At 49.1% G+C, this 27,173-nt stretch overlaps 1 protein-coding gene across 2 annotated transcripts in view; it reads right to left on the reverse strand.

The window, feature by feature from the left end:
- Window positions 1-27,173, reverse strand: part of LOC309548508 (immunoglobulin superfamily member 3-like) — a 109,334-nt gene that overhangs the window by 63,796 nt on the left and 18,365 nt on the right. For both annotated transcript variants that reach the window (XM_082248462.1, XM_082248463.1), the window contains exon 3: window positions 6,911-7,288. In XM_082248462.1, the coding sequence (XP_082104588.1) occupies window positions 6,911-7,288 (378 nt within the window). The remainder of the gene's footprint in view (window positions 1-6,910; window positions 7,289-27,173) is intronic.

Raw genomic sequence — 27,173 nt, forward strand, 5'->3', positions numbered from 1 at the left:
CAGATGTTGGTGGGGTCGGTAAGCGATGCAGAGTGGTGGTGGTGGGGGGGGGGGGGGGGGCGCAGGTACATGTATGGTGCATGTAATATTTACAGTATATCTCACTTAGCAGCCTCTACAGGGGCCCTCGTCCTGGGGGGCCTCGGCTCTTCTCCATCTCCGCTGTCTGCCATCTGCCCCCTTTTATCTCTCTTCACACGTCGGGCTCCCCCGAGCAACCGCCAGCAGAAGATGTCCCATTAACTATTTATAGGGAGCTGGGGGCAGAAAACACATGTGGAGGTGGAGGGGGGTACAACATTCACTGATTTCTGGCTCACAGTCAGCCACAGGGAAGGGGGGGGGGGGGGGGGGAGCGGAAAAAAAAAAAAGCACAAAAAAGAGGTGGCGAACCCAGAACACGCAATTACAGACCGTCTCCTTCCAACCCTCAGCACTTTCCTGGTGTTCGCCAAATGACCCGAATCGCGGCAGATTTTCCGCCTGGACCCCCTGCCATGCTGGGAAATTACATTTAATTAGTTCCCGGGAAATAAAAGAAAATGATTAGAGCAGCAGTAAGGAACGACCCCCACGGTGGCGATTTCAGCATCTGAGAGAGGCGAGGGACCTCCCGTCCACCGCGCCGATCCGTCAGAAGAAGATCGTTTCATTTTTCATTTCAATATTTCTATTGATTTTTTTACGGCCGTATTAATCCGCGTCCAATTCTCTCTCTAGCCTGCAACTACGGAGAATCGGCCCGCGCCTCAGCCGCCACAAAAAACATTCGCGCTTTAGGCGTAAATCCCAACGAATCTGTGGAGGGGATCCGACTTCATATCAGTTATAGATCGACTGCGGCTATAAAAATTTATTAAAATGATGGTAAATCGAGCCTCACAATCTCCCCGGAACATTCCGAATGGAAGGTGGAATCCCTGGATGATCGGTATGCTGTATAATGATCCTAAAAGGAAGATTCCCCCCCCCCCACAAGAGATGGAAGTTATAGGGCCAGATTAGGTGAAATCGGTAAAGAATCTGTATATTCAAAGACAACTAAATCAAATAGGTCATCAAAAATTCCAACGCGTTTCATCACAACCAACCCTTTATCAGCATTTCAAAAAGGTGAAGCTTAACGCGGAGCTCCACCCAAAAGGGGAAGTTACACTTGTTTGCACCCCCCTCCCCTCCACTTCCCCATTTGGCACTTTTTGGGGAGGAGAGCGTACCTGGTTTGGACAGGTGCCCGCTGCCACAGCGATCTGAGCTGGAAGTTCTCGCCTTTCCCCTGCAGTTTCATGGGACTCATCACAGCATTTGTAGCTGCTGACTTAAATTTTTTTTTTGGGGGGGGGGGGGGCCTGGCGCTCCTCTTTAATCTGCTTCCATTTTGCCTCCCCCCCCCCCCCCATCCTCAATAACGTTCTATAGACAATTTTAAATAAAACCTTCCAATTTTAATTATATACTTTATTATACACCCAATGAGGTCATCACTGGTTCTCTGAGCTTCTATGCAATGCATGGCTGGTGGGAGGGGCCTGGAAGGGGGCTGTACATGGCACCCTGCCTCTGTATTCCTCTACAGAGCCCTCAGGTCTGATGTAAGCAGTGGGTGTGCCCATAGGAGGAGTTATGTCTTGATGGGAGGGTGTAAGTCTAGAGGAGTGGGCATTCCAAGGCAGGTTGCATTTTCACAGGTAACGCTCACATGGGACTGGGGCAAGGGGTGGGTGCCCTGGCCACTGTGGCATTATGTGAGGTGGGGGGGGCGCTGAGAAGAGATTGGGGACAGCATGGAGGCAAGAATTGTCCTAGGAGGAGAAATTTAGGGGGGGTTGGAGTGGTGACTAGGGGAATTTGTGTTGGGGGGGGGGGGGGGGGAGTATTTGTGCTAGGAGGTGATATGATGGAGGGGGGAGGGTAATTGCACTAGTAAGGGGAAATTGATTATGGGAATTTGTGCTAGTAGAGAGGACTGCGAGAGCCATTTGTGCTAGGAGGGGACATTTTGGGGGGGGGGGGGGGGGGGGATCTGCACTTGGAGGATACATCTGAAAAAAAGTAGAGGGTTTGTGCTGGAAAGGGGTGTTTCAGCAGGGGGGGGAATTTGTACTGGGAGGGGGGATGGTTTATGCTTGGGGGGGGGGGGGGGGGAAGCACGCAGATTTTTGCTCAATTTTTTTTTTTTTTGGTGGGGGGGGGGGGGGGGAGCAGTTTGGCATGTTCACCCTGGACTCTAAATGTCCCGGCACTGCGCTCACATGATGCTGAGCCTCCCCATTGAATGAATGAGGGATGGGCCAGTGACAGACTGGGGAGGGAAGGGCTAGATGATGCAGGATCCTCCAGCCAGGAAATGAGGTGGGGCTCCATCTGACTTGCTGCAAACTTCCAATGCACATTGTGAGAAGTTCACAGTGTGCAGTGAAATCAGAGTCAGGAGGGGAGCTGGTACAACTGTGCAAGACCGAAGGGAAGGCCGGAGTGAGACTAACAATTGGTGTGGGAAACGGGCTGAGGGAAATGGGACGAGGGGGAGCAGGATGAGGGGGGAGTGGGAGCAGAGATAACCAGGATGGAGAAGAGCGGGATGAGGGGGGAGTGGGAGCAGAATGAGGGAACCAGGATGGAGAGCGGGATGAGGGGGGAGTGGGAGCAGAATGAGGGAACCGGGATGGAGAGCGGGATGAGGGGGGAGTGGGAGCAGAATGAGGGAACCGGGATGGAGAGCGGGATGAGGGGGGAGTGGGAGCAGAATGAGGGAACCGGGATGGAGAGCGGGATGAGGGGGGAGTGGGAGCAGAATGAGGGAACCAGGATGGAGAGCGGGATGAGGGGGGAGTGGGAGCAGAATGAGGGAACCAGGATGGAGAGCGGGATGAGGGGGGAGTGGGAGCAGAATGAGGGAACCAGGATGGAGAGCGGGATGAGGGGGGAGTGGGAGCAGAATGAGGGAACCGGGATGGAGAGCGGGATGAGGGGGGAGTGGGAGCAGAATGAGGGAACCAGGATGGAGAGCGGGATGAGGGGGGAGTGGGAGCAGAATGAGGGAACCAGGATGGAGAGCGGGATGAGGGGGGAGTGGGAGCAGAATGAGGGAACCGGGATGGAGAGCGGGATGAGGGGGGAGTGGGAGCAGAATGAGGGAACCAGGATGGAGAGCGGGATGAGGGGGGAGTGGGAGCAGAATGAGGGGGGAGCGGGGTGGCGAGGGAGAAGCGGGATGAGGGGGGAGCAAGATGAGGGAACCAGGATTTGGGGGGGGGGGGGGGGGGAGTGGAACATGAGGGACCAGGGTGACGAGGGGAGGCGGGACCAGGATTAGGGGGAGTGGGGCGACTTGAGCAGGGACGAGGGGGAAGCGGCAGCAGGAAACTAGGATGAAAGGGAACAGGACTAGGGGGAGTGGGAACAGGATGAGGGGAAGTGGGGCGACGAGAGCAGGAGGAGGGGGGAGCGAGGGAAGCAGGGATGAGGGAACTAGGATGAAAGGGAATGGGACGAGGGGGAAGTGGAAGCAGGAAGAGGGAACCAGGATGGAGGGGAGTGGAACGAGAGAAAGCGGGACCAGGATGAGGGGGAGTGGGGGGATGAGAGCAGGACGAGGGGGGAGCGAGGGAAGCAGGGATGAGGGAACTAGGATGAAAGGGAATGGGACGAGGGGGAAGTGGAAGCAGGAAGAGGGAACCAGGATGGAGGGGAGTGGAACGAGAGAAAGCGGGACCAGGATGAGGGGGAGTGGGGGGATGAGAGCAGGACGAGGGGGGAGCGAGGGAAGCAGGGATGAGGGAACTAGGATGAAAGGGAATGGGATGAGGGGGAGTGGGATCAGGATGAGGGAACCAGGATGAGGGGAGTGGAACGAGAGAAAGCGGGACCAGGATGAGGGGGAGCGGGGGGATGAAGAGGGAGCACTGAGAAGGATAGGAAGCAAAACACTGGGAGGGAGATTTAAATCTGGAGTCCCCCTTTAATGGAATGTGGACAGAGAGGGACTGTGGGGGAGGCGGCAGCGATCGAAGAGCGGAAGCGGCAGATCTGTACGGATTAGTTAATAAATGTCTGCGAGGAGCAGAGATCTGCGATCAATAGACCGGACGCCGCTGGCAGCTCCGCAATTAACCATCCGGGGCCCGGAGAACAGGGAACCATCGATGTGCACCAGGCAGAAGGACGATCGGATATCGGGTGTGACAGGAGGAGGCACGAGGGACATTCTACATGGGGGGGTCTCAGCTGGACTCCAGACAGACAGACACCATTACATCCAATTATCCCGCCATGTCTGAGAGGAGTTTACTGGAGCGCACGCCTTCCCCGCATCCATGGTGGCCCCCAGCTGGTAGACGGAGCGGGGCCCCAGCTGGTCTTCAGGAGATAAAAGCTTCACTTAGGTCATTTATGCGGCTGAATTCACCAGGAGGGTTTCCGGGCCCCTCTCTGGGATTGGTTGTATATTCCAGTTCGCGTTTACGATAACTGGCAATGCGTCTTTCAAATCACTGTCAATTAATTTTGGCCCACTCTTTGCAGAATGGTTTTCTTCTGCCACTTTAAAGGGTTTTCAGACCTGTGAAAGGTCATGTCACAGCATCTCAATGGGATTTAAGTCCAGGCTTTGACTAGGCCACTCCAAAACCTTCATCTTGAGCCGGAGGAGGACTTTCTGTTGCGTTTCGGAGGATTGCCCTTCTACATAACCCAAGTGAGCTTGAGGCCAGGAACAGATGGCTGGACATTCTCCTACAGGATCTTGTGGTAGAGCACAGAATTCATGGTTCCTCTCCACTCTCCTTACCCCCCCCCCCCCACTCGGCCCTTCCTCTCCACTCTCCTTACCCCCCCACTCGGCCCTTCCTCTCCACTCTCTTTACCCCACACTCGGTCCTTCCTCTCCACTCTCTTTACCCCACACTCGGCCCTTCCTCTCCACTCTCTTTACCCCACACTCGGCCCTTCCTCTCCACTCTCTTTACCCCACACTCGGCCCTTCCTCTCCACTCTCTTTACCCCACACTCGGCCCTTCCTCTCCACTCTCCTTACCCTCACTAGGCCATTCCTCTCCACTCTCCTTACCCCCACTCGGCCCTTCCTCTCCACTCTCCTTACCCCCCCACTCGGCCCTTCCTCTCCACTCTCCTTACCCCCCCACTCGGCCCTTCCTCTCCACTCTCCTTACCCCCCCACTCGGCCCTTCCTCTCCACTCTCCTTACCCCCCCCCCCCACTCGGCCCTTCCTCTCCACTCTCCTTACCACCCCCCCACTCGGCCCTTCCTCTCCACTCTCCTTACCCCCCCACTCCGCCCTTCCTCTCCACTCTCCTTACCCCCCCCCCCCCCTCGGCCCTTCCTCTCCACTCTCCTTACCCCCCCCCCTCGGCCCTTCCTCTCCACTCTCCTTACCCCCCCCACTCGGCCCTTCCTCTCCACTCTCCTTACCCCCCCCAACTCGGCCCTTCCTCTCCACTCTCCTTACCCCCCCAACTCGGCCCTTCCTCTCCACTCTCCTTACCCCCGCTCGGCCCTTCCTCTTCACTCTCCTTACCCCCACTCGGCCCTTCCTCTCCACTCTCCTTACCCCCACTCGGCCCTTCCTCTCCACTCTCCTTACCCCCACTCGGCCCTTCCTCTCCACTCTCCTTACCCCCACTCTGCCCTTCCTCTCCTTACCCTCCCACTCTCCTTACCCCCCCCACTCTCCTTACCCCCCCCCCCACTCTCCCCTTCCTCTTCACTCTCCTTAGCCCCCCACTCGGCCCTTCCTCTCCACTCTCCTTAACCCCCACTCTGCCCTTCCTCTCCACTCTCCTTACCCCCCCCCACTCTTCCCTTCCTCTCCACTCTCCTTACCCCCCACTCTACTTACCCCCACTTGGCCCTTCCTCTCCACTCTCCTTACCCCCCCCCTCGGCCCTTCCTCTCCACTCTCCTTACCCCCCCCACTCGGCCCTTCCTCTCCACTCTCCTTACCCCCCCCAACTCGGCCCTTCCTCTCCACTCTCCTTACCCCCCCAACTCGGCCCTTCCTCTCCACTCTCCTTACCCCCGCTCGGCCCTTCCTCTTCACTCTCCTTACCCCCACTCTTCCCTTCCTCTCCACTCTCCTTACCCCCACTCTGCCAGTCCTTTCTAACTTTGGGGACCACATTGAAAGGGAATGGGATCTAGGGACCATGATGTGAGGGGGGTTTTTCAGGGCCCCGACCTAAGGCCGGCTCTGGGGGCCCTGATATAAAGGTGGATGACATTGGAGATACTAATGAAAGGGGGACTCTGATGTAAGGGGGAACTCTGGGGTTCCTAATTTAAGGAGGAGGGACTCTGGGAACCCTGATGTAAGGTGGGACTCTGGGGACCCCAATTTAAGGAGGGTGATTCTGGAGACCATGATGTAAGGGGGGAGCTATGTGGACCCTGATGTAAGGGGGAGAACTCTGAGGACCCCGATTTAAGAAGAGGGGACTCTTGGCACCCTGATGTATGGGGGGGGGGGGTGACTCTGGAGACCCGATATAAGGGGAGAACATTGGGGACCCTAATGAACAGGGGTAAACTGATGTAAGTGGGTCAGGCCTAAAGCTGTGTAAAAGGCCCCAGAATGTACATTGTAACTGTCTCCTTTCCTCCCCCTAGTGATCAGACTGTACATTGTAACTTTGTCCCATTTCCTCCCCCGCCAGTGATCAGACTGTACATTGATCACTGGGGGAGGGGAAACTAGACAAAATTTACAGACTGTACATTGTAACTTTGTAGAAGGAGGAGGCGGCATTTCCTCAGTCTCCCCTCCCCCAGTGATCAGACTGTACACTGTAACTTTGTAGAGAAGTAGGAAGCATTCCTCATTCTACCCTCCCCCAGTAATCTGACTGTACATTGTAACATTGTAGCTCACACACACATGGCCGGCTCTCTTACCGCTGAGGTTCATCTTGGCGCTGTAGCTGCCGTGGTAGGTGGGGTCGGTGTTGGGGGTGTGACATTCGTACTCTCCGGCGTCTCTCTCCTGCAGTTGGCGGATGTGGAGGAGGGTGTGGTCTCCGGACATTCGCTCCACGAAGATGTCGCCATTGTGGACGCGCTGGGAGTAGATGGCGTAGGAGAAGGAGGGGTCCTCAGTGCTGACAATTTGCACCTCTCTGTCCGGAGCGGAGGGCAGGTAGATGGAGTAGAGGAAGTTCTGCTCGGGGGGCCCCTGGTACCCCCTCACCTTACACCAGATGCTGATGTGGGAGCCCACCGTGCGGTAGAGGGGCCCCTGCTGGACGGTGACCTCACGCTGGGCCCGAGACACACCTGGGAGGAGACACAAAGACAGAAGAGGGGTCAGTGAGGGGGCCAACATCGCCACAGCCTCCGTTACCGATATTCATCAAACAAGTGCAATTACCCTTCTTCCTAGCACAATCCCCCCCCCCCCCCCACACACACACAATCCTCCCTCCTAGCACAAATCCCCCACCAAATTACTCCTCCTAGCACCAATTCCCTCCAAATTACTCCTCCTAGCACAAATCCATCCACTTCCCCCCTCCTAGCTTAACCCCCCCCCCCAAATCCCCAGTCCTAGCACAAATCCCCCCCTCCTAGCATAGACCCCCCACCCCTACCCCCCCCCCCCCCCAATCCCTCCCAGCACAAATCCCCCCAAACTCCTCCTCCTAGCACAAACCTGCCCAAATCCTATCCCCTAGTACAAATCTCCCCAAATTCCTCCCTCCCTCCTAGCACAAATCCACCCAAATCCCCTCCCCAACCCCCCAACTCCCCCTCCTAGCACAAATCCTCTCAGATTCCTCCTCCTAGCACAAACCCCCCCCCCCCCCCCAACAAATCCTTGTGCTCGCTTTTCACAGAGTAGCACTGCATGGAAGTGAACACAGAGTAGCGCTCAGACCGGGATGTGTCCGCAATACCCGAGGACTCTTTGTGGCACCCCCCCGGTTCAAAAACCCCAATATAACCATCCATCTATTCGTCCTGCCTGTCCACCCATCGCCCAATACCTATCTATCCACCCGTCTCTCCATATGTCCACATTACATACATACACACATACATATATATATATATATATATATATATATATATATATATATATATATATATATATATATATATATATATATATATATATATATATATATATATATATATATATACACACATACACACACACACACACACACACACACACATACATACACACATACATATAAATATACACACATATATACACACAATATGGTGAATGAGTATTTGTTCTTGCAGAGGGACCCCTGAGCGTTGATGCCCCCAGGCAGAGGCCCACACAGCTGTTCTATGGATAGCACATGAAGAGCCATCCATTGAAACGGTAGAAAACAAAACGAACCAAAATACAGACCAATCAGAGAACAGTGAGACACGGGTGGGGTAACAAGATGTTTCCGTGTGTTTAACAAAAATAAAAACACAACACGCTCCTAGCAGCAGCTTTTGAGCCCTTTTTTCCTGTGCCATCATCAGTCCATGCACACTGCTTTAGTATAGAGGAGTTTATGGAGCTTCAGAAAAAACAAAAAAAAAAAAAAAAAAAAAACACCTTTTTGAGAGCGATTTGCCAGCATAAAAAAAAAAAAAAAAAAAAAAAAAAAAAAAAAAGAAGAAAAGCTAAACCATGGCGGAAATACAAGGGTCGCACTTGCGATTGGGCCCTTGTGTTTCTTCATTGTCGGGGGCCCCAATGGGGTAGCTGGCTGCAGGGCTCTGAGGTGAGAGCGTCTCTCCCATACAGCCCAGAGCCTTCACTGACAGTCCCCCCCCCCCCCTCCCTCACACGGATGGGATTGGAGAGAACCGATCTGCTCCTCCCCCCCCCCCCCCCCTTGTGCTAAACATCCAATGTACTGCCAGAAATACTACACACACCTTTGTAGTGGGTTCGGCTTTTGGGGACCCATTCAAATGAAGGAGCTTCCTTATTGCACTAACACACCCCAATAGTGTGAATGGGCCCCCAGTATACATTGTAAATGAAGAGACAAGGACTCACTGCTCAAGGTGGTGTGATTGCCTGATGACTCACACCGGTGCATGCCCCGGCTCGCCTCCGTGAAAACTTGATAAAAGAAAAGGAATTGGCAGCACTCCAGGTTGAGTCAAAATCCAGATTTATTGACTGGACATCCAAATATGACAATCGTGACAAGGTAGACGCGTTTTACACACTGACTGTGTGCTTAATCATTACTTAGTAATGATTAAGCACACAGTCAGTGTGTGAAACGCGTCTACCTTGTCACGATTGTCATAATTTGGATGTCCAGTCAATAAATCTGGATTTTGACTCAACCTGGAGTGCTGCCAATTACTTTTCTTTTATTACATTGTAAATGAACCATCATGGTAGTGGTATGGCAGTGACCCCGGTCAGCTTGTATTTGAAGCTGCAGGTCAATTTCTACCTTTTTTTGATTATTTTATTCAGTGATCCTCGGGGGCGGATTTGCCCATCAACACACACATTTATTCTGTGATCCTCAGGGGCAGATTGGCCCATCAATAGACCCATTTATTTAGGTGATCATCGGAGGTGGATAGACCCATCAAGAGACACACACATTTATTCAGGTGATCCTCATGGGTGGATTGGCCCATCAGAAGACACACACATTTAATCTGTGATCCTCGGGGGCAGATTGGCCCATTAGTAGAAGCGCACACACACTTAATATGTGATCCTCAGGGCTGATTGGCCCATCAATAGACACACACACACTTATTCAGTGATCCCCTGGGGCAGGTTGGCCCATCAGTAGACACACACATTTAACTGTGATCCTCGGAGGCAGATTGGCCCGTCAAACACACACACACTTATTCAGTGATCCTCTGGGGCATATTGACCTAACAATAGACACACATTTATTCAGTGATCCTCGGGGGTGGATTTGCCCATCAATAGAGACACACATTTATTCAGTGATCCTCTGGGGTAGGTTGACCCATCAATAGACACACACACTTAATCTGTGATCCTCGGGGGACAGATTGGCCCATCAGACATCCATTTATTCTGTAATCCTCAGGGGGCTGATTGGCCTAGACACACATTTATTCAGTGATCCTCTGGGGTAGGTTGGCCCATCAATAGACACCTTTATTCTGTGGTCCTCGGGGTCCGATTGGCCCATCAATAGACACACACACACACTTAATCTGCGATCCTTGGGGCTTGGGGGACAGATTGGCCCATCAGACACCCATTTATTCTGTGATCCTCAGGGGGCTGATTGGCCTAGACACCCATTTATTCAGCGATCCTTGGGGGTAGATTGGCCCCTCAACACACCAGATGTAGGATTTTCTTCCCAGACTCTCAGCAGACCCCTCTATTATGTTCTCGGCTTTCAGGAAGTGGATCCAAAATGGTCTCCAGCTGCTCTGATTAGATCCTAAAATATAGAAGACTTGACATCATACAGACAGATGATGGTGGGCCGGGAGGCTTGTTTCGCAATGAGAATTATCAACGATAAGTGTGGGTGGAATGCAACGTCTGCGCAATCCAATCAACAGGCAGGATACTCAGCCAATCAGACAGCCATTGTCCATCATGCAGCACATGGAAGGCGAAGGGTCAGCTGGACATTCCTCAGAAGCAGCTGTCCATGGAGCCCCCTCTGGGTGTAGAGACCCTTCATTCCTTCCTCTGTCAGCTGTGACCCCACCTGCCACATTCCAGGCCAGGGACAAGAATGGAGTCTGGAGTCCAGGCCAGAGCTGGTCAGGGACGATTGTCACATCAGGCAATATTCTGTGAGACAACAATCTCTGAGAATGGGAGGATTTCCCCAGATTAGTGTGACGTGAGGAGGAGAAGAAGTCCTAGCCGAGTCCACAGACAACACTATAAGCCACTATGCTGCCCAGTTTAGAGTTTTTTTAAATATTATTTTTTGGCAAAGTATACACTTTGTGCCCTTCTCATGCAGGGTCCAGTTTAGTCACCAAAATTATAACAACCATACCTCCTAAACCAAATCCCTAAACCAAAACCCATCCCCCTAAACCAAAACCCCCAAAACCAAACCCTTCGACCTCAACCAAAATTCCTAAACCATACCCCCCAGAACTAAATCCTTCAACCAAACCCTGTAAACCCAAATTCATCAAACAATCCCTCCCCAAAACCAAATCCTGCAACCTCAACAAAACCCCTCAACCAGGCCCCCTAAACCAAACCCATCAACCAGGCCCCCTAAACCAAACCCATCAACCAGGCCCCCTAAACCAAACCCCTCAACCAGGCCCCCTAAACCAAACCCATCAACCAGGCCCCCTAAACCAAACCCATAAACCAGGCCCCCTAAACCAAATCCATCAACCAGGCCCCCTAAACCAAATCCATCAACCAGGCCCCCTAAACCAAATCCCTCAACCAGGCCCCCTAAACCAAATCCCTCAACCAGGCCCCCTAAACCAAATCCCTCAACCAGGCCCCCTAAACCAAATCCCTCAACCAGGCCCCCTAAACCAAATCCCTCAACCAGGCCCCCTAAACCAAATCCCTCAACCAGGCCCCCTAAACCAAATCCCTCAACCAGGCCCCCTAAACCAAATCCCTCAACCAGGCCCCCTAAACCAAACCCATCAACCAGGCCCCCTAAACCAAATCCCTCAACCAGGCCCCCTAAACCAAACCCATCAACCAGGCCCCCTAAACCAAAACCATCAGCCAGGCCCCCTAAACCAAACCCATCAACCAGGCCCCCTAAACCAAAACCATCAGCCAGGCCCCCTAAACCAAATCCCTCAACTCAGCCAAAACCCTAAAAACTAAAGCCTTCCACTTATCCAAATCCCCTAAACCAAATCCCTCAACCAAACCCTCTAAACCCAAAGCCTTCAAACTCAACCATACCTCTAAATCAAATCCTTAACCACAGCCGAAGTTCCCAAACTAAATTCTTAATCTATACCTTAACTTAGCCACCCAAAACTAAACACTTAAACCACAATCTAACCTCCCAAACTGAATACTTAAAACCAGAACTCCAGAAACAGATTTTATATATATATATATATATATATATATTACACACACACACATATACACACACACATATATACACACACACATACACACACACGTGAAGGCTGTTAGTTGCCAAAAGATAGGTGCATCTGTCCATCCAGTGCTGCGATTTATACAGCTCTGCCTCTCTACAAAGAGCAAGGGTCCTTTTCTGCAGTTTCTTTCTTTCAGGTGCCTTCTCCACCGCCAGTCTGTGGATTGGACAGTGAAAGGTAAAGAAGCTCAGGGATCGGCTCATCTCTCTGTTCTCCCCTGCTATTAGCATGCTCTTAGCACTGCAGCCCCCCTCCTGGCCTGTTTGATTCTGAACATGTTCATTGAAAAACCCAATCACATTGGCCTCTGATCCATGTTCTTCAATGTCAGAGACGGACAGTCTGCTACTGGTGGTCTCCTGCTATTGTCGGTTTATTAAGGTGTTGTGTTTATATGTAGGATATTATGTAATTTAATTTTGTTTTAGCTTTGTTGCAGTGCTGAGTTAATTAACATGTTAATTTTAACATTGTCTAGATGTGGATTCCCATCCACCTATTGTTTCTGTCCAGATGGCTAGATAATTAGTTCAGGTTAATTAGGTTTCTGTGTACAATTTCATCTGTATAGGATAATGTAATCAGGCACCTGACCTGTGTGTATATATATTGTGAGCGAGTCTGTTCAATAAATGTTCCAGATCTATACAAGCTAAGTTCTGGCTAGTTTTGTATGGGGGGCAGCTGTAATATCGGATATCTATGTTCAAGACTGGAGGAAGCCGTATATAGATGGATGCCCACAAACATTGTGGGGTCGCGGTTCGGTTACACTCCTAAACAAGCCCTTAACCTAACTACTCCAGACCACAACCCGCAGTGCCGTATCTTCTGTCTCTGTGTTCAGTATCTCCGCAGAGTACAGATCCATCGCTCTCCGCAGATAATCACACCGAGAACGGCTTATGATCAATCACAAGGAGAAACATCTAACGCCAAATATTCCCACCGAATACTAATGAGTCCGAGCCACAGATGAAGGAAATCAGTATGTGGGACGCCAGGACTTCATTATCAGGTCATTAAAGAATGACAAAATGGTAAAATGGCTGATCGCTGCCTCAAAATAATCCCGCTTGCTGGAAAATATCTGAGCCATCCTGCCTGTGGGGGAGGTGAACAGGACAGTCCATGCATGTTGGCTGCATTTACCTGATGCCAAGAGGGATCATAGTGGTAATCTCGGTGGTTTGAGGAAGAGCAGATGTCTAATTTCTCCCAAGGGTGGACACACACACCATACAATCTCCTAGATGATAGCCATACCAATACAATCCCATTCACCTATAAGCTGCCTATACCCCATACAAATCGCCTATAAGGAGGCCATACCCCATACAATTGCCTATAGGATGGCTATACCCCATACAATCGCCTATAGGAAGGCCATACCCCATACAATCGCCTATAAGAAGGCCATACCCCATACAATCGCCTATAAGAAGGCCATACCCCATACAATCGCCTATAAGAAGGCCATACCCCATACAATCGCCTATAAGAAGGCCATACCCCATACAATCGCCTATAAGAAGGCCATACCCCATACAAATCGCTTATAGGATTGGCCATAACCCATACAATTGCCTATAAGAAGGACATATCCCATACCATCACCTATAAGAAGGCCATACCCTATACAAAAATAGCCTATAAGATGGCCATACCCCATACAACCGCCTATAAGATAGCCATACCCCGTACAACCGCCTATATGATGGCCATACCCTAAACAAAATCACCTACAAGATGGCCATACCCCATACAATTGCCTATAGGATGGCCATACCCCATACAATTGCCTATAGGATGGCCATACCCCATACAATTGCCTATAGGATGGCCATACCCCATACAATTGCCTATAAGATGGCCATACCCCATACAATCACCTATAAACTGGCATTATCCCATACAAATCGCCTATAAGATGGCCATACCCCATACAACTCCACTGTACAATATCCATTAGCTCTACAAACACCGATGTAGTGAAAGGCTCTGCCAGGTTGGATACAAATGGAATACATGGTGCAGGTTTTGGAAAATCGAATGGTGTCCAGGTACAGCATTACATTTAGATAGGTTTGTATTGACAATCGATTTATTGTCCGGGAGAAAAATCTGATCAGAAGATCAAAACGATTGCTCAATGCACCGTGTGTTTAAGGATCATATTGATTGCTCTACGTTTGGGTTTTCCGCCTCGACTGATCAGAGTAATTTCCATAAAATTGATCAGGTTTTGCTCAAAATTGCTCCATAATAGTCTGTCTTTCCGGCAATTCATTGATGTGATCAGATTGGAAGAATCGATCGGATTACTACATGTATGGCCACCATCGTACAGCTCTGTGCCTTTCCGTCCAAACACAAGGACACGGATTCCTGACTAATGTTTAGAGAAGTTCTCACGCCTGCCTGAGCCCCCCCTTCCCCTGACAGCTGGATTGAGGGGTGGGGGGGGGGCTGTGCTCCAGGCCCACACAGTACCAGCGGAATGTCAAGGCTTCCAGGAATTGCCCGGAAAGAAAGAGAATGTGTGAGATGAGTCAGAGGAGAGATCTGAGGAGGTGACACCAGTATGACCGGTTCTAATGCCATCGCTCTCACCTGTGATTTCCGCTGCCCCAGGGCCCATATGGATAATGGTGACACAGAGATACCATCAGCCTTCCAGAACAATCTGATCTCACACCCGGCCCAAAGTGGAGTCACACTATCAGAATGTAACATTGATGTATGAAGAAGGTGACAATGTACCAAGAGTTTTATGTACACGTATACCCCAATCAAGTGTAAGGATTGGAGGGACTTTGACAAGGATCAAATTGTAATGTCTGGATGACTGGGTCAGAGCAACTCCAACACCTCAGCTCTTGTAGGATGTTCCTAGTCTGCAGTGATCCAAGGAAGGAAAACCGGAGAACTGGAGACAGGATCATGAGTGGCCAAGGATCATTGATGGAGGTGGGGGGGGGGCTCAATGATGGAGGCAAGGAGATGGGGAGGGGGCTCATTGATGGGAGGCGAGGAGATGGGGGAGGGGGCTCATTGATGGGAGGCAAGGAGATGGGGAGGGGGCTCATTGATGGGAGGCAAGGAGATGGAGAGGGGGCTCATTGATGGAGGCGAGGAGATGGGGAGAGGGCTCATTGATGGAGGCGAGGAGATGGGGAGGGGGCTCATTGATGGAGGCGAGGAGATGGGGAGGGGGCTCATTGATGGAGGCGAGGAGATGGGGAGGGGGCTCATTGATGGAGGCGAGGAGATGGGGAGGGGGCTCATTGATGGAGGCGAGGAGATGGGGAGGGGGCTCATTGATGGAGGCGAGGAGATGGGGAGGGGGCTCATTGATGGAGGAGAGGAGATGGGGAGGGGGCTCATTGATGGAGGAGAGGAGATGGGGAGGGGGCTCATTGATGGAGGCGAGGAGATGGGGCTCATTGATGGAGGCGAGGAGATGGGGAGGGGGCTCATTGATGGAGGCGAGGAGATGGGGAGGGGGCTCATTGATGGAGGTGAGGAGATGGGGAGGGGGCTCATTGATGGAGGTGAGGAGGCTCATTGATGGAGGTGAGGTGGTGGGGGAGCTTTTTGATGGAGGTGCGGAGATGGAGAGGAGGCTCATTGATGGAGGTGAGGGAGACTCATTGATGGAGGTGTGGAGATGAGGGGGGGCTCATTGATGGAACTTATTTATAGAAAAGTATGGAAGAACCCTCAAGGGGTCCCACTGAACCCGAAGCCTGAGGGATGCAGTGACACCAAATCTATAAACTTCAAACTTGGGTATTCTTGGACAAAAGGCGAAACAAATGAAAAATGTTCTCATACTTAAGAAATTACCAACCATCAGCAATACGTCATGACTTCATGCATAGTTTCCACAAGGTCTGGAGGCCTTGATCACCCACTACATAACCCCAGACTTCCATAGGAGGTAGATGGCCATGTAGAAGGTCATGGAAAATGTTGCAGTTGGGGCTAGGTCTCCCTGGGCACTTCCTATCTTACCCCTCTTTATCATCATGGTCTCCCACCTCTTACTTGTACTCCCCGTTTCTCTCTCACAACCTCTTTCTATACTTCCCGATCTTCATAACTGGTAAAACCAGTTTTTACATGCTGGTAACTGACATCAAACAGAACCTTTCAGCGCTGCATAGCGATCATCACTCAGCCGTTGTTTACTGCAACTGTGTCTGTGGACTAAGAAATACCAAATGCAATATATCTCTCCAATACCATTGATGCAACTAGCAATTGCAATTATACTGCAACCCAGACACTGTCAACCAGGGTCCAATGTAAGGGGCATTCTTCCCACTGATCACCAATGTAAGGAGCATTCTTCCCACTGACCACCAATGTAAGGAACATTCTGCCCACTGCCCACCAATGTAAGGAGCATTCTTCCCACTGACCTCCAATGTAAGGAGCATTCTTCCTAATTTTGTTTATTAAAAGTCTTGCAATCAATAAGCATAAAATCAATATACATAAATAAATATATACATATTTACATGAAAAGGGGGGGAAAAAAAATACATAGCAAATTCTGCTCTCAAATAAAGACTGCCTTTACAGCAAAAACAAAACTCACATCATGAAACACATCATTACCGGGAAAAATAATCTTAATAAGACTCACACCACCACACCAGACATCAAACCTGCGAGGTCAAGAAACAAAACCACTCCCATTATGCATGCAGCCCTTCTTCAAAAATGAAGATATTAACTAACAAAAGCTAAGGGTGTGAAATAAATAGCATAGGAAAAAAGCTTTTCACCCAGAGATGGACAGTTCACCAAAAGCAGGTCTGATATTCCTCCACGCCCTTATCCAGACCGCTCGAGGCTCCCTGCCCTTCTCAAGACCCCGAATCTTCCCAACCTCACCCAGAATATCGTACACCACCACCTCGACAGGGAGGACTTTCTTCCGCAGGGTAATCTGGCACCGTGCATTCCACGTGAAGTAACGGACAACTATACTAACTAGAAAAAGTGTATCCAGATCAAAATCCCAGCGAGTCGGGAATGCCCCGTACACCCACTCCGCATAACTCATGCGATAGATAAAGGGGATGCCTAGAGCCCTCCCCACCCTTTTATACACCTCTATGTTAAAGGGACACTGGAGCAAAAAGTGGTCCATAGACTCCACTTTACCAACACACTCTGCTCTAGGACAATCCCGATCATCCAGAGGGCGATGCTTCAGGTTCCCTCTCACATAGAGCCTTCCCATGGAAAGCGAGCCAGGCTTGATCCCTAAACTTCAAAGGGATTCTTCCTAAGTTAATTAAACGCAACCCCTCCCTCATTACGGGGCCTGGGCAATCCCTTAAGGTCAGCGACACACTGAAAGCAGAGCCCAAAATTCTCTTCTCCAGAAGCTTTCTGGGGAGGGACTGGATATCCCCCACTGTCACCTGCCACTGCCCAAGTATTTTCAGACACGGGGCAACATAAGCTGGAAGCTTGCCATGTTGGACTCTCAGACTTTTCACTGGCCGCCATCTTCCCAGCATCACAGAAAAGGCCTAAACCAAGATTGAAAAATACCCACCCATCCCGGCAGGGTCTCTGCTAACATATTACCAAGATTATACTTTAAAAAGAGCAGAGAAAAGAAAACTATAGGGTTGACCATTCCTAGACCACCCTCCCGCCTGGACAGGTAAGTTACATTGCGTTTGATCAGGTTCAGCCTATTTCCCCATAACAGTTGGAAAAAGCAGCTGTACACCCTTGCATAGAGAGATTCCGGAAAGATACAGACAAAGATGACATATAAAAAGATTGGGATCAGGTAAGTTTTAATCAAGTCAACTCTTTCCCTCAAGGAAAGTTTCCATTTCTTCCAACTTGCCACCTTGGCATTGGAATTCAACAACCTGCTTTCCTAATTTCGATGACCATAGTCACCAGGACCAAATTTGATGCCCAACACTTTAATTTCCTGCTGGGGCTCTGGGAAGGCATCCGGAAGTTCGAAGCTTTCACCCTCCTCAGCCATCCAGAAAACTTCACTCTTTTCATGATTGATTTTAGAGCCAGAAGCCTCCGTGTACTGTTCTATCACAGAGACCACCTCCTGCGCCTCCTCCATCCCAGAGATAATAACAGACACATCATCGGCATAGGCCACAACCTTCAAAGGGGGCACACCAGCAATGCCCAAAGGCACCCCACACAACGATCCACCCTCTAACCTTCTTATGAAGGGGTCGATTGCGAATACATATAGCAGGGGGCTCAAAGGACACCCCTGGCGCACACCAGAGCCAACCTCAAAGGCCGTCCAACCCAACCATTAACAAGTGGGAAGCTCTCAGCCCCTTTATATAATGTTTTCAGCCAATCAATAAACCTCCCCTGCAGGCCGTACCCAAGTAGCAAATACAGGTACTCATGATTGACTCGATCAAAAGCCTTCGCCTGATCCAATGCCAGCAAGTACTTTCTCCACCCAGCAGCCCTGCATCGCTCCAAAGCCTCCCGGACAGCTAAAATTGCTGAAAAGGTACTTCTGCCCTGGACCGAGCAGTGCTGATGATTGGACAACAAATCGCCTGCTACTGACGACAAGCGCCAAAAAAGAATCTTCGCCAAGATCTTTCTATCAACATTGAGAAGACTGATGGGGCGCCAGTTCTAAATTATTGAGGGGTCTTTACCTTTTGACAGAAGAATCACAGCGCATTGCAGTTGTTATAAACCTCCGCTAAAAAGAGAGCCAGAATTGCCTTGAAACACTTGTAAAATTCAGCTGTCAGCCCATCTGGCCCAGGCGACTTTTTGGTAGCCAGCTTCTCTATAGCACAAACTACCTCATCCGCTGAAATTGGTTCTGTCAAATCCATCAAAGGCAATGTACCATTTCCCAATCCTGGAGTTGAATCCAGAAAGCTTTCCATCCTGTCCCGACTAAGGTCCTTTCTTCCCAGAAGGTCTGCGTAATATGACCTGAAGATCTCCAGGATCCCTCATCTGGACTTCACCAGGGAACCCGTACTATCCCTCAGACCTATCACCGTCTTAACTGCTATGCCTTGCTTACAGTTCTGGTAAGGATTAGGCGAGTGATATTTCCCATAATCTCTCTCCAGAACCAAGGAGGCATGCCGGTCGTATTGACACTTCCTAAGAAGAAGCTTTACCTCCGAGATCTCCCCTGGATCTCCTCCATACGAGACAAGGCGATCAAGCTTCCTCTGCAAATGCTGGTAGGCAATATACATACCAAGCTGCTTCTTCTTATGGCCTTGAAAAGTCTAATCGCCCTTTGTTTCACAAGCTCCCACCACTCTGACTTACTGCTTCAAAAGTCCAGAATAGAAACCTGTGCCTGAAAAAAATCCTCAAAGGATTGTCTTACCTCTACATCTTCCAGGAGAGCCGAATTCAGTTTCCAGGTACCCCTTCCCCTGGGTGGAGTGTCCGAGGCATTCAGAGTCACAGACAGCATACAGTGGTCAGAGAACTCCACCGCCCTCAACTCAGGAGCCGAGAAAGCAGAGTTCTCCTTTAAAAAAAACCTATCTATCCTACTCTGACTATTCCCTCTCTGAAACGTGAATCCCGTGCTGCCAGGGCAGTGCTTAATGTGCACATCTACCAGGCCTGCTTGTCTAACCATATCTCTAAGAAAAACGCTATCATAACCCAGCCTGTCTATGGAGACCCTCCTGTCTTCAGGCCTAATTATGGTGTTAAAGTCACCTCCAAAGACAACCTGCTGGGATGTAAAAAGGAAGGGCTTGATCTTAGTGAGGAGGCATTTCCTGTCCCATTTTGACTGCGGTCCATAGATATTGATCAGGCGCAGGTCCTGCCCCCTAACAGAGACGTCTAAGACCATGCATCTCCCCATTTCTACCTCAATTACCCGCCGGCACGTTACCATATCAGTTTTAAAAAGAACCTCTACTCCGCTGCAAGGCTCAGCCGCAAGAGACCAAAAGGAGGGACCGCATCTCCACTCCCTTTTTGCTAGATGGACATCGGCCAAAGTATTGAGCCAGGTCTCTTGCAAAAATAAAATCTCAGCATCAAACTCACTGAGCAAAAATAAGGCAATATCACAAGCTCTTGCAGATTTCACGCTGGCGACATTAATGGTCGCCACCTTTAACAGAGCGGGCACTGCCATCAGGATGATTGGGGTAGTTGTTTCTTAACCTCCACCACACTCTCATCACCCGAAACAGCTCTCTTTACACTATGTGCCTCCCCCTCATCCATAGATGATAAAGAAATGGATAAATCGGATACTAACTCCTCCCCTGTTAAAACAGAAAATGTGTTGCCAAGAGGAACCCCTCCTGGTTCTAACTGTAAGGAGGAAATGACCGCTTTACTGGTCTTCCTCCTCTTCTTTTTCTTCCTCTTTGTCCTCTCCCACCCCTCCTCATCTGAATCCTCCACAGAGGGTGAGACATGGGACATGGACACCCCTCCCTCAACCCCATCGACCCCACCACCATCCAGCATCCCTGCACCCTCTTGGCCGCGTTTGCGGTGTCGGGGGACAGGGACTGGAGGTGGAGTAGGCCGAGGGGGAAGATCCACTATACCCGCCCCCCCAGCAGCTTCCGCTAGTCTGGAGGATCTACGCACAGTAGATGTAGGAACAACCACAGGAGGGACAGACTCAGGGACCACATCACTAGGGGAAACAGAATATGACACAACAGACACAGGAGGGGCAACAACAATTTCCTCTCTAACTTCAGCTGCTTCATCTTCTTTATCAAGCCTCTGCAGCTCAGTCTCCAATCCTGGCAAGTTATGCAGTGCCTCTGGGCACTGGCTATATGGATGACCCAGCTGCTGGCACAAATTGCACCGAATCTGGGTGCATTCTCTGGCCAAATGGCCTAAATCCTGGGACAGTGAGCACTTCTTGAGGGTGCAGGACGATGCAAAGTGGCCTTTACCACCACATTTATTACACACCTTAGGCTGACCTTGGTAGAAAATGGTCAGCCTATCCCTACCCAGAAAGGCTGAGCAGGGAAGGTGCTGAACTACATTGCCCAGAACCCCCAATTTTAGTGACACTGTCCAGGCCCCTCTCCATATCCCATGCTCATCAAGGACCTTCCGCAGTGGAGTGAGGACCTCGCCATATAGGCGTAGCCATACTAATAAATCAGCCTCTGGTATGGATTCGTTACGCACCAAGATTGTCACTGGAACTAGAAGAATGGTCAGAACTCTGGCAACTGAAATTTAATGTGGATAAGTGCAAGATAATGCACCTGGGGGCGTAAAAACCCAAGGGCAGAATATAGAATATTTGACACAGTCCTGACCTCAGTATCTGAGGAAAGGGATTTAGGAGTAATTATTTCAGAAGACTTAAAGGTGGGAAGACAATGTAATAGAGCAGCACGAAATGCCAGCAGAATGCTTGGATGTATAGGGAGAGGTATAAGCAGTAGAAAGAGAGAAGTGCTTATGCCGCTGTACAGAACACTGGTGAGACCTCACTTGGAGTATTGTGCGCAGTACTGGAGGCCATATCTCCAGAAGGATATAGATACTCTAGAGAGAGTTCAGAGAAGAGCTACTAAACTAGTACATGGATTGCAGGAAAAAACTTACCAGGAAAGGTTAAAGGACCTTAACATGTATAGCTTGGAAGAAAGAAGAGACAGAGGGGATATGATAGAAACTTCTAAATACATAAAGGGAATCAACTCGGTAAAGGAGGAGAGCATATTTAAAAGAAGAAAAACTACCACAAGAGGACACAGTTTTAAACTAGAGGGGCAAAGGTTTAAAAGTAATATGAGGAAGTATTACTTTACTGAGAGAGTAGTGGATGCATGGAATAACCTTCCTGCAGAAGTGGTAGCTGCAAATACAGTGAAGGAGTTTAAGCATGCATGGGATAGGCATAAGGCTATCCTTCATATAAGATAGGGCCAGGGACTATTCATAGGATTCAGATATATTGGGCAGACTAGATGGGCCAAATGGTTCTTATCTGCCGACACATTCTATGTTTCTATGTTCACTGATTTTATCAAAGGCTGCCTTGAGATCACCTTCGGCACCAAACCACTCCACTGCTGAAGGCCCTTGCACCTCCTATATCTCTCCCAGAAGAGATCCAAACTTTCAGGTTTTACAAAAGACAAAAGCAAATTCGTAACTTCCCACCGGGCAAATCAAAGCAAAAATATCACAAGCTTTAAACCCCATTTCCAAAATCAACTCAGCCACCCTCCCCCTTACTGGTGGAGTTCCATCCCCCTCCCACCTCAACTGAACAACTTTCCTCCTCCTATACCCACTAACCAGCCCTCCACCAAACCTCCCTGAATTGTGATTATTAACAAAATTAGCACCACCCACCCTGGTGCGACTCCCCAAAACTGAAGCATAGCTTCCAACATTCCTCCCAGCAGAAAATCAGTTTGTTTTAAATTATCTAACACAGACTTAACAGATAACGATTGCACAGATTCGGGATTGATCTGTGCAATCGATGAATCTTTCCTCTGCTGAGCAGGAGGAGAAATGTCATTTCTATTTTTCCCAGCATTACTAACACCTTCACCACCACCACCCACCACATTCATTGCTTTAACATTAATGCCATTTTTTTTTATACTTGCTGGGATATTTATCATCCCTGTTGTCTTCACAGCAGAATCTATAGTTGCTGCTGCACTGGTAAGAGTTTCAGCGGTCATCTTCTTTTCCACTGGGACAGGGTTTTCAGCTGTGGAAATGGCATTCTGTTTTAACACAGCAACAGGTAAAACATTGCAGGAGACTTCCATAGCTGCTTCCACTCCAATTGCAGCACCATGTTGATCCCCTCCCCCACAAGAAATCAGCTGGTCAATCAGCACTGGAAGACTGGGAGGCTCAGGTGAACATGAAGCAGGCTCTTTGGAGCTGGCAACCATTTTGCTTGCTGTGGGACTACTGGTCTCAGCCAGACCAGCAGAATTCATGCCTGGGGTGTTTAATGCAGGTCCATCCACATGCATCTGATGGTCTGGTGATTCAGAGAGAGCTCCTTGGGTGTGTCCTCCTCCTTCCCACTGATCACCAATGCAAGGAGCATTCTTCCCACTGATCACCAATGCAAGGAGCATTCTTCCCACTGATCACCAATGCAAGGAGCATTCTTCCCACTGACCACCAATGTAAGGGACATTCTTCCCACTGACCACCAATGTAAGGGGCCTTCTTCCCACTGATCACCAATGTAAGGGACATTCTTCCCACTGACCACCAATGTAAGGGACATTCTTCCCACTGACCTCCAATGTAAGGGACATTCTTCCCACTGACCACCAATGTAAGGAACATTCTTCCCACTGACCACCAATGTAAGGGACATTCTTCCCACTGACCACCAATGTAAGGGACATTCTTCCCACTGACCACCAATGTAAGGGACATTCTTCCCACTGACCACCAATGTAAGGGACATTCTTCCCACTGACCACCAATGTAAGGGACATTCTTCCCACTGACCACCAATGTAAGGGACATTCTTACATCTTCTGATGCACACGGTGAGAAGCTCGCAGTGTGCAGTGAAATCACAGCAAGATATTTCAGTCCAGAAGAGGAGCCGCTACAATGGTAGAAGCCTGAAGGGGGGGCGGAGGGAGGATTTAATGATGTAGTAATGATTACAGAGCTGCAGTCATTTGTCTTTATATATCTGTCTGAGTTCAGCTTTAATCACCTTCTATGAGTGTAGAAGAACGCAGCATGGAGTCAGGATTACACAATCTATAACGCCACCGGGGATGGAGAGAGATACTGAAATATCAATCCAGAGAGGGCGCAATCATCACATCCGCTTACACAATCCACCAACAACCTCAGACACAAGTGTGGGGGCGGGGGGGGACCACACACAGGTATGGTGGGGGGGTGTCACACAGGTATGGTTGGGGGGGGGGGTAACACACAGGCATGGTGTGGGGGGGGGGGTAACAGGTATGGTGGGGGGGGGTAACACAGGTGTATTTGAAGCTGGACCAAGAACACATGATACACATTAATCACACAACAAATAAAACCCTACTATAGAAAAGCTTCACTTTGAGCGCCAGTCAGTGACTAGGCTTACATTATATCATCAGTTTGCTGCAGGGAAGAGAAAGCCTGTCCTCAGTCTCCCCTCCCCCAGTGATCAGACTGTACATTGTAACTTTGTAGAAGGAGGAGGAGGTGGCGGCATTTCTTCAGTCTCCCCTCCCGGAGGAGGTGGCGGCATTTCCTCAGTCTCCCCTCCCCCAGTGATCAGACTGTACATTAGAACTTGTAGCAAGGCAAGAGACTGCAGCAGGGGGCCAATCTGTGTCAGGCATTTGTGAACACAGCCAAGAACTGAACAAGCACCAGAATTTACAGGACTCATCTCTGAGCCGGTGTTCTGACGAAAACTCCAACGACGTTCCTTCCGGTGAGTGTACACCAGGAATAATTGGAGATTTCCACACAACATCGGCAGCCTATATACTCCGGTAGATGCTATAATTAGTGCAGATTGTTGGTCCACCTGCTAATTGTCCCCACCCCGGGGGCGGCCATGTTTTTGGTTACTAGCGGGCAGACTTACAATGTGCACTAATTATAGCATCTACTGGAGTATATAAGCTGCCGATGTGTGAAAACCCCAAGTGGTGGAAATCTCCAATTATTCCGGGTGTACACTCACCGGAAGGAACGTCGCTGGAGATCTCGGCAAGTTGGAGATTTTGGCATCTCAGTCCAGGGAGTAGATGGCGACTCTGGAGAATGTCTGCACAAAGATGGCGCTGTCCTTCTGGAGAGGAACTCCGAATAAAGCGTTGCCCAGAGGAGAACTGTGGTCTCTGTGAGAGGGATACATAACTGGGAATACTGTCACACGTATGTCTTAGACCCCTTTCACACGAGCTGTCTGTTTTCATACATCGGTTGACGGATGAAAAATGGACATCAATGCATCTCTATGGAAAAACTAATGTAAATGGATAATCATACATTTACGTCAGTTTACATCCGCTTCCGTCATCAGTTTTTTTTTTTTTTTTTTTTTTTTTTGTTTAACTGAGCAAAGCTCCATTTTTCTTTTTTTTTTTAACGGAAAATATATGAATCGGACGAAAAACAATGGTCAGTTTTTCATTTGTTTTTGCATTGGCAGTGAATGTAAAACGGATACTTCATCTATTTTGACGTGACTGAACTGATGAAATGAACTAAACTGTCCGCATGTGTGACAGGGGCCTTACACATCCCAAGAACAAAAACAAAAAAAGGAGAGAGAAGGCAAAGAAGAAGAGAAGAAGAGAAGGCAAAGAAGAAGAGAAGAAGAGAAGGCAAAGAAGAAGAGAAGGCAAAGAAGAAGAGAAGAAGAGAAGAAGAGAAGGCAAAGAAGAAGAGAAGGCAAAGAAGGCAAAGATAACATGAACAGAAGAGAAGAAAAGAAGAGAAGGCGAAGAAAAAGGAAAGGAGGAAAAAGTGTAAAATAAAAATAGAAAAGGTGGCGAAGGGAAGGAGGAGAAGAAAAAAGGAGAAGCAGAGAAGAGCAGAAGAGAATAGGAGAATACGAGAAGAGAAGGAGAAAGAGAGAAAAAAAACAGAAGAGTGAAATAGAAGAAGAAAATGAGGAAAAAGGAGAAGGAGAGAACGTAAAATGCAAGGAGAAGGTAAATAAGGAGATAACTAATAAAAATTTATTTGGTCGGTGTCCATATTGATGGAAGTTCTCCCATTTCCCAGAAGAAGAAGAGAAGAGGAGAAGGCAAAAGAAGAGAAGAGGAGAAGGCAAAAGAAGAGAAGAGGAGAAGGCAAAAGAAGAGAAGAGGAGAAGGCAAAAGAAGAGAAGAGGAGAAGGCAAAAGAAGAGAAGAGGAGAAGGCAAAAGAAGAGAAAAAGAGAAGGCAAAAGAAGAGAAAAAGAGAAGGCAAAAGAAGAGAAAAAGAGAAGGCAAAAGAAGAGAAAAAGAAGAAGAGAAGGCACAAGAAGAGAAGAAGAGAAGAGAAGAAAAGAAGAGAAGGCAAAGAAAAAGGAAAAGGAGGAAAAAGCGTAAAAAGAATAGAAAAGGCGGCGAAGGGAAGGAGGAGAAGAAAAAAAGGAGAAGCAGAGAAGAGCAGAAGAGAAGACAAGAAGAGCAGAAGAGAATAGGAGAATACGAGAAGAGATGGAGAGAAAGAAAAATAGAAGAGTGAAATAGAAGAAGAAAATGAGGAAAAAAGGAGGAGAAGGGGAGAACATAGAATGCAAGGAGAAGGAAAATAAGGAGATAACTAATAAAAAAAGTTTATTTGGTCAGTGTCCATATTGATGGAAGTTCTCCCATTTCCCAGAAGAAAAAGAGAAGAAGAGAAGGCAAAGAAGAGAAGGCAAAGAGAACATGAACAGAAGATAAGAAAAGAAGAAAAGAAGAGAAGGTGAAGAAAAAGGAAAGGAGGAAAAAGCGTAAAAAAAAAAAAAAATAGAAAAAAGGAGGAGAAAAAAAAAGAAAAAAGGAGAAGCAGAGAAGAGCAGAAGAGAAGACAAGAAGAGCAGAAGAGAATAGGAGAATACGAGAAGAGAAGGAGAGAAAAAAAAATAGAAGAGTGAAATAGAAGAAGAAAATGAGGAAAAAGGAGAAGGGGAGAACATAGAATGCAAGGAGAAGGAAAATAAGGAGATAACTAATAAAAAAGTTTATTTGGTCAGTGTCTATATTGATGGAAGTTATCCCATTTCCCAGGATTCCTTCCTTTGTACACATTGTGCCCCCTGTTATACCCCTTTTTCTTGCTCTTGTGATCGGGAAGGTTTGGAAGGATTTCGTATAGAAATAGAAATACTCTCCTGTGCCAGTGCGATCCCTTCCCCCGGGCGGGGACCATGGCCCCTATAAAGACTCCTGTGGGCCCCATGAAGAAGAAGGGAAAGGTTGGAGGAGAACGGTGCTGGTTATTATTACACAGACCGCACACCATTCATTACCATAACACAGCGCAGTGCCGGCCTGGAGTCGGGGGAACCTGTTGCCATGGGAACGGCGAGCGCAGGCTTCGGGCCCACGCAAGAGGCAG

Source organism: Pelophylax lessonae (genome assembly GCF_965119305.1).
Source record: "Pelophylax lessonae genome assembly, chromosome: 2".
Taxonomy (NCBI): domain Eukaryota; kingdom Metazoa; phylum Chordata; class Amphibia; order Anura; family Ranidae; genus Pelophylax; species Pelophylax lessonae.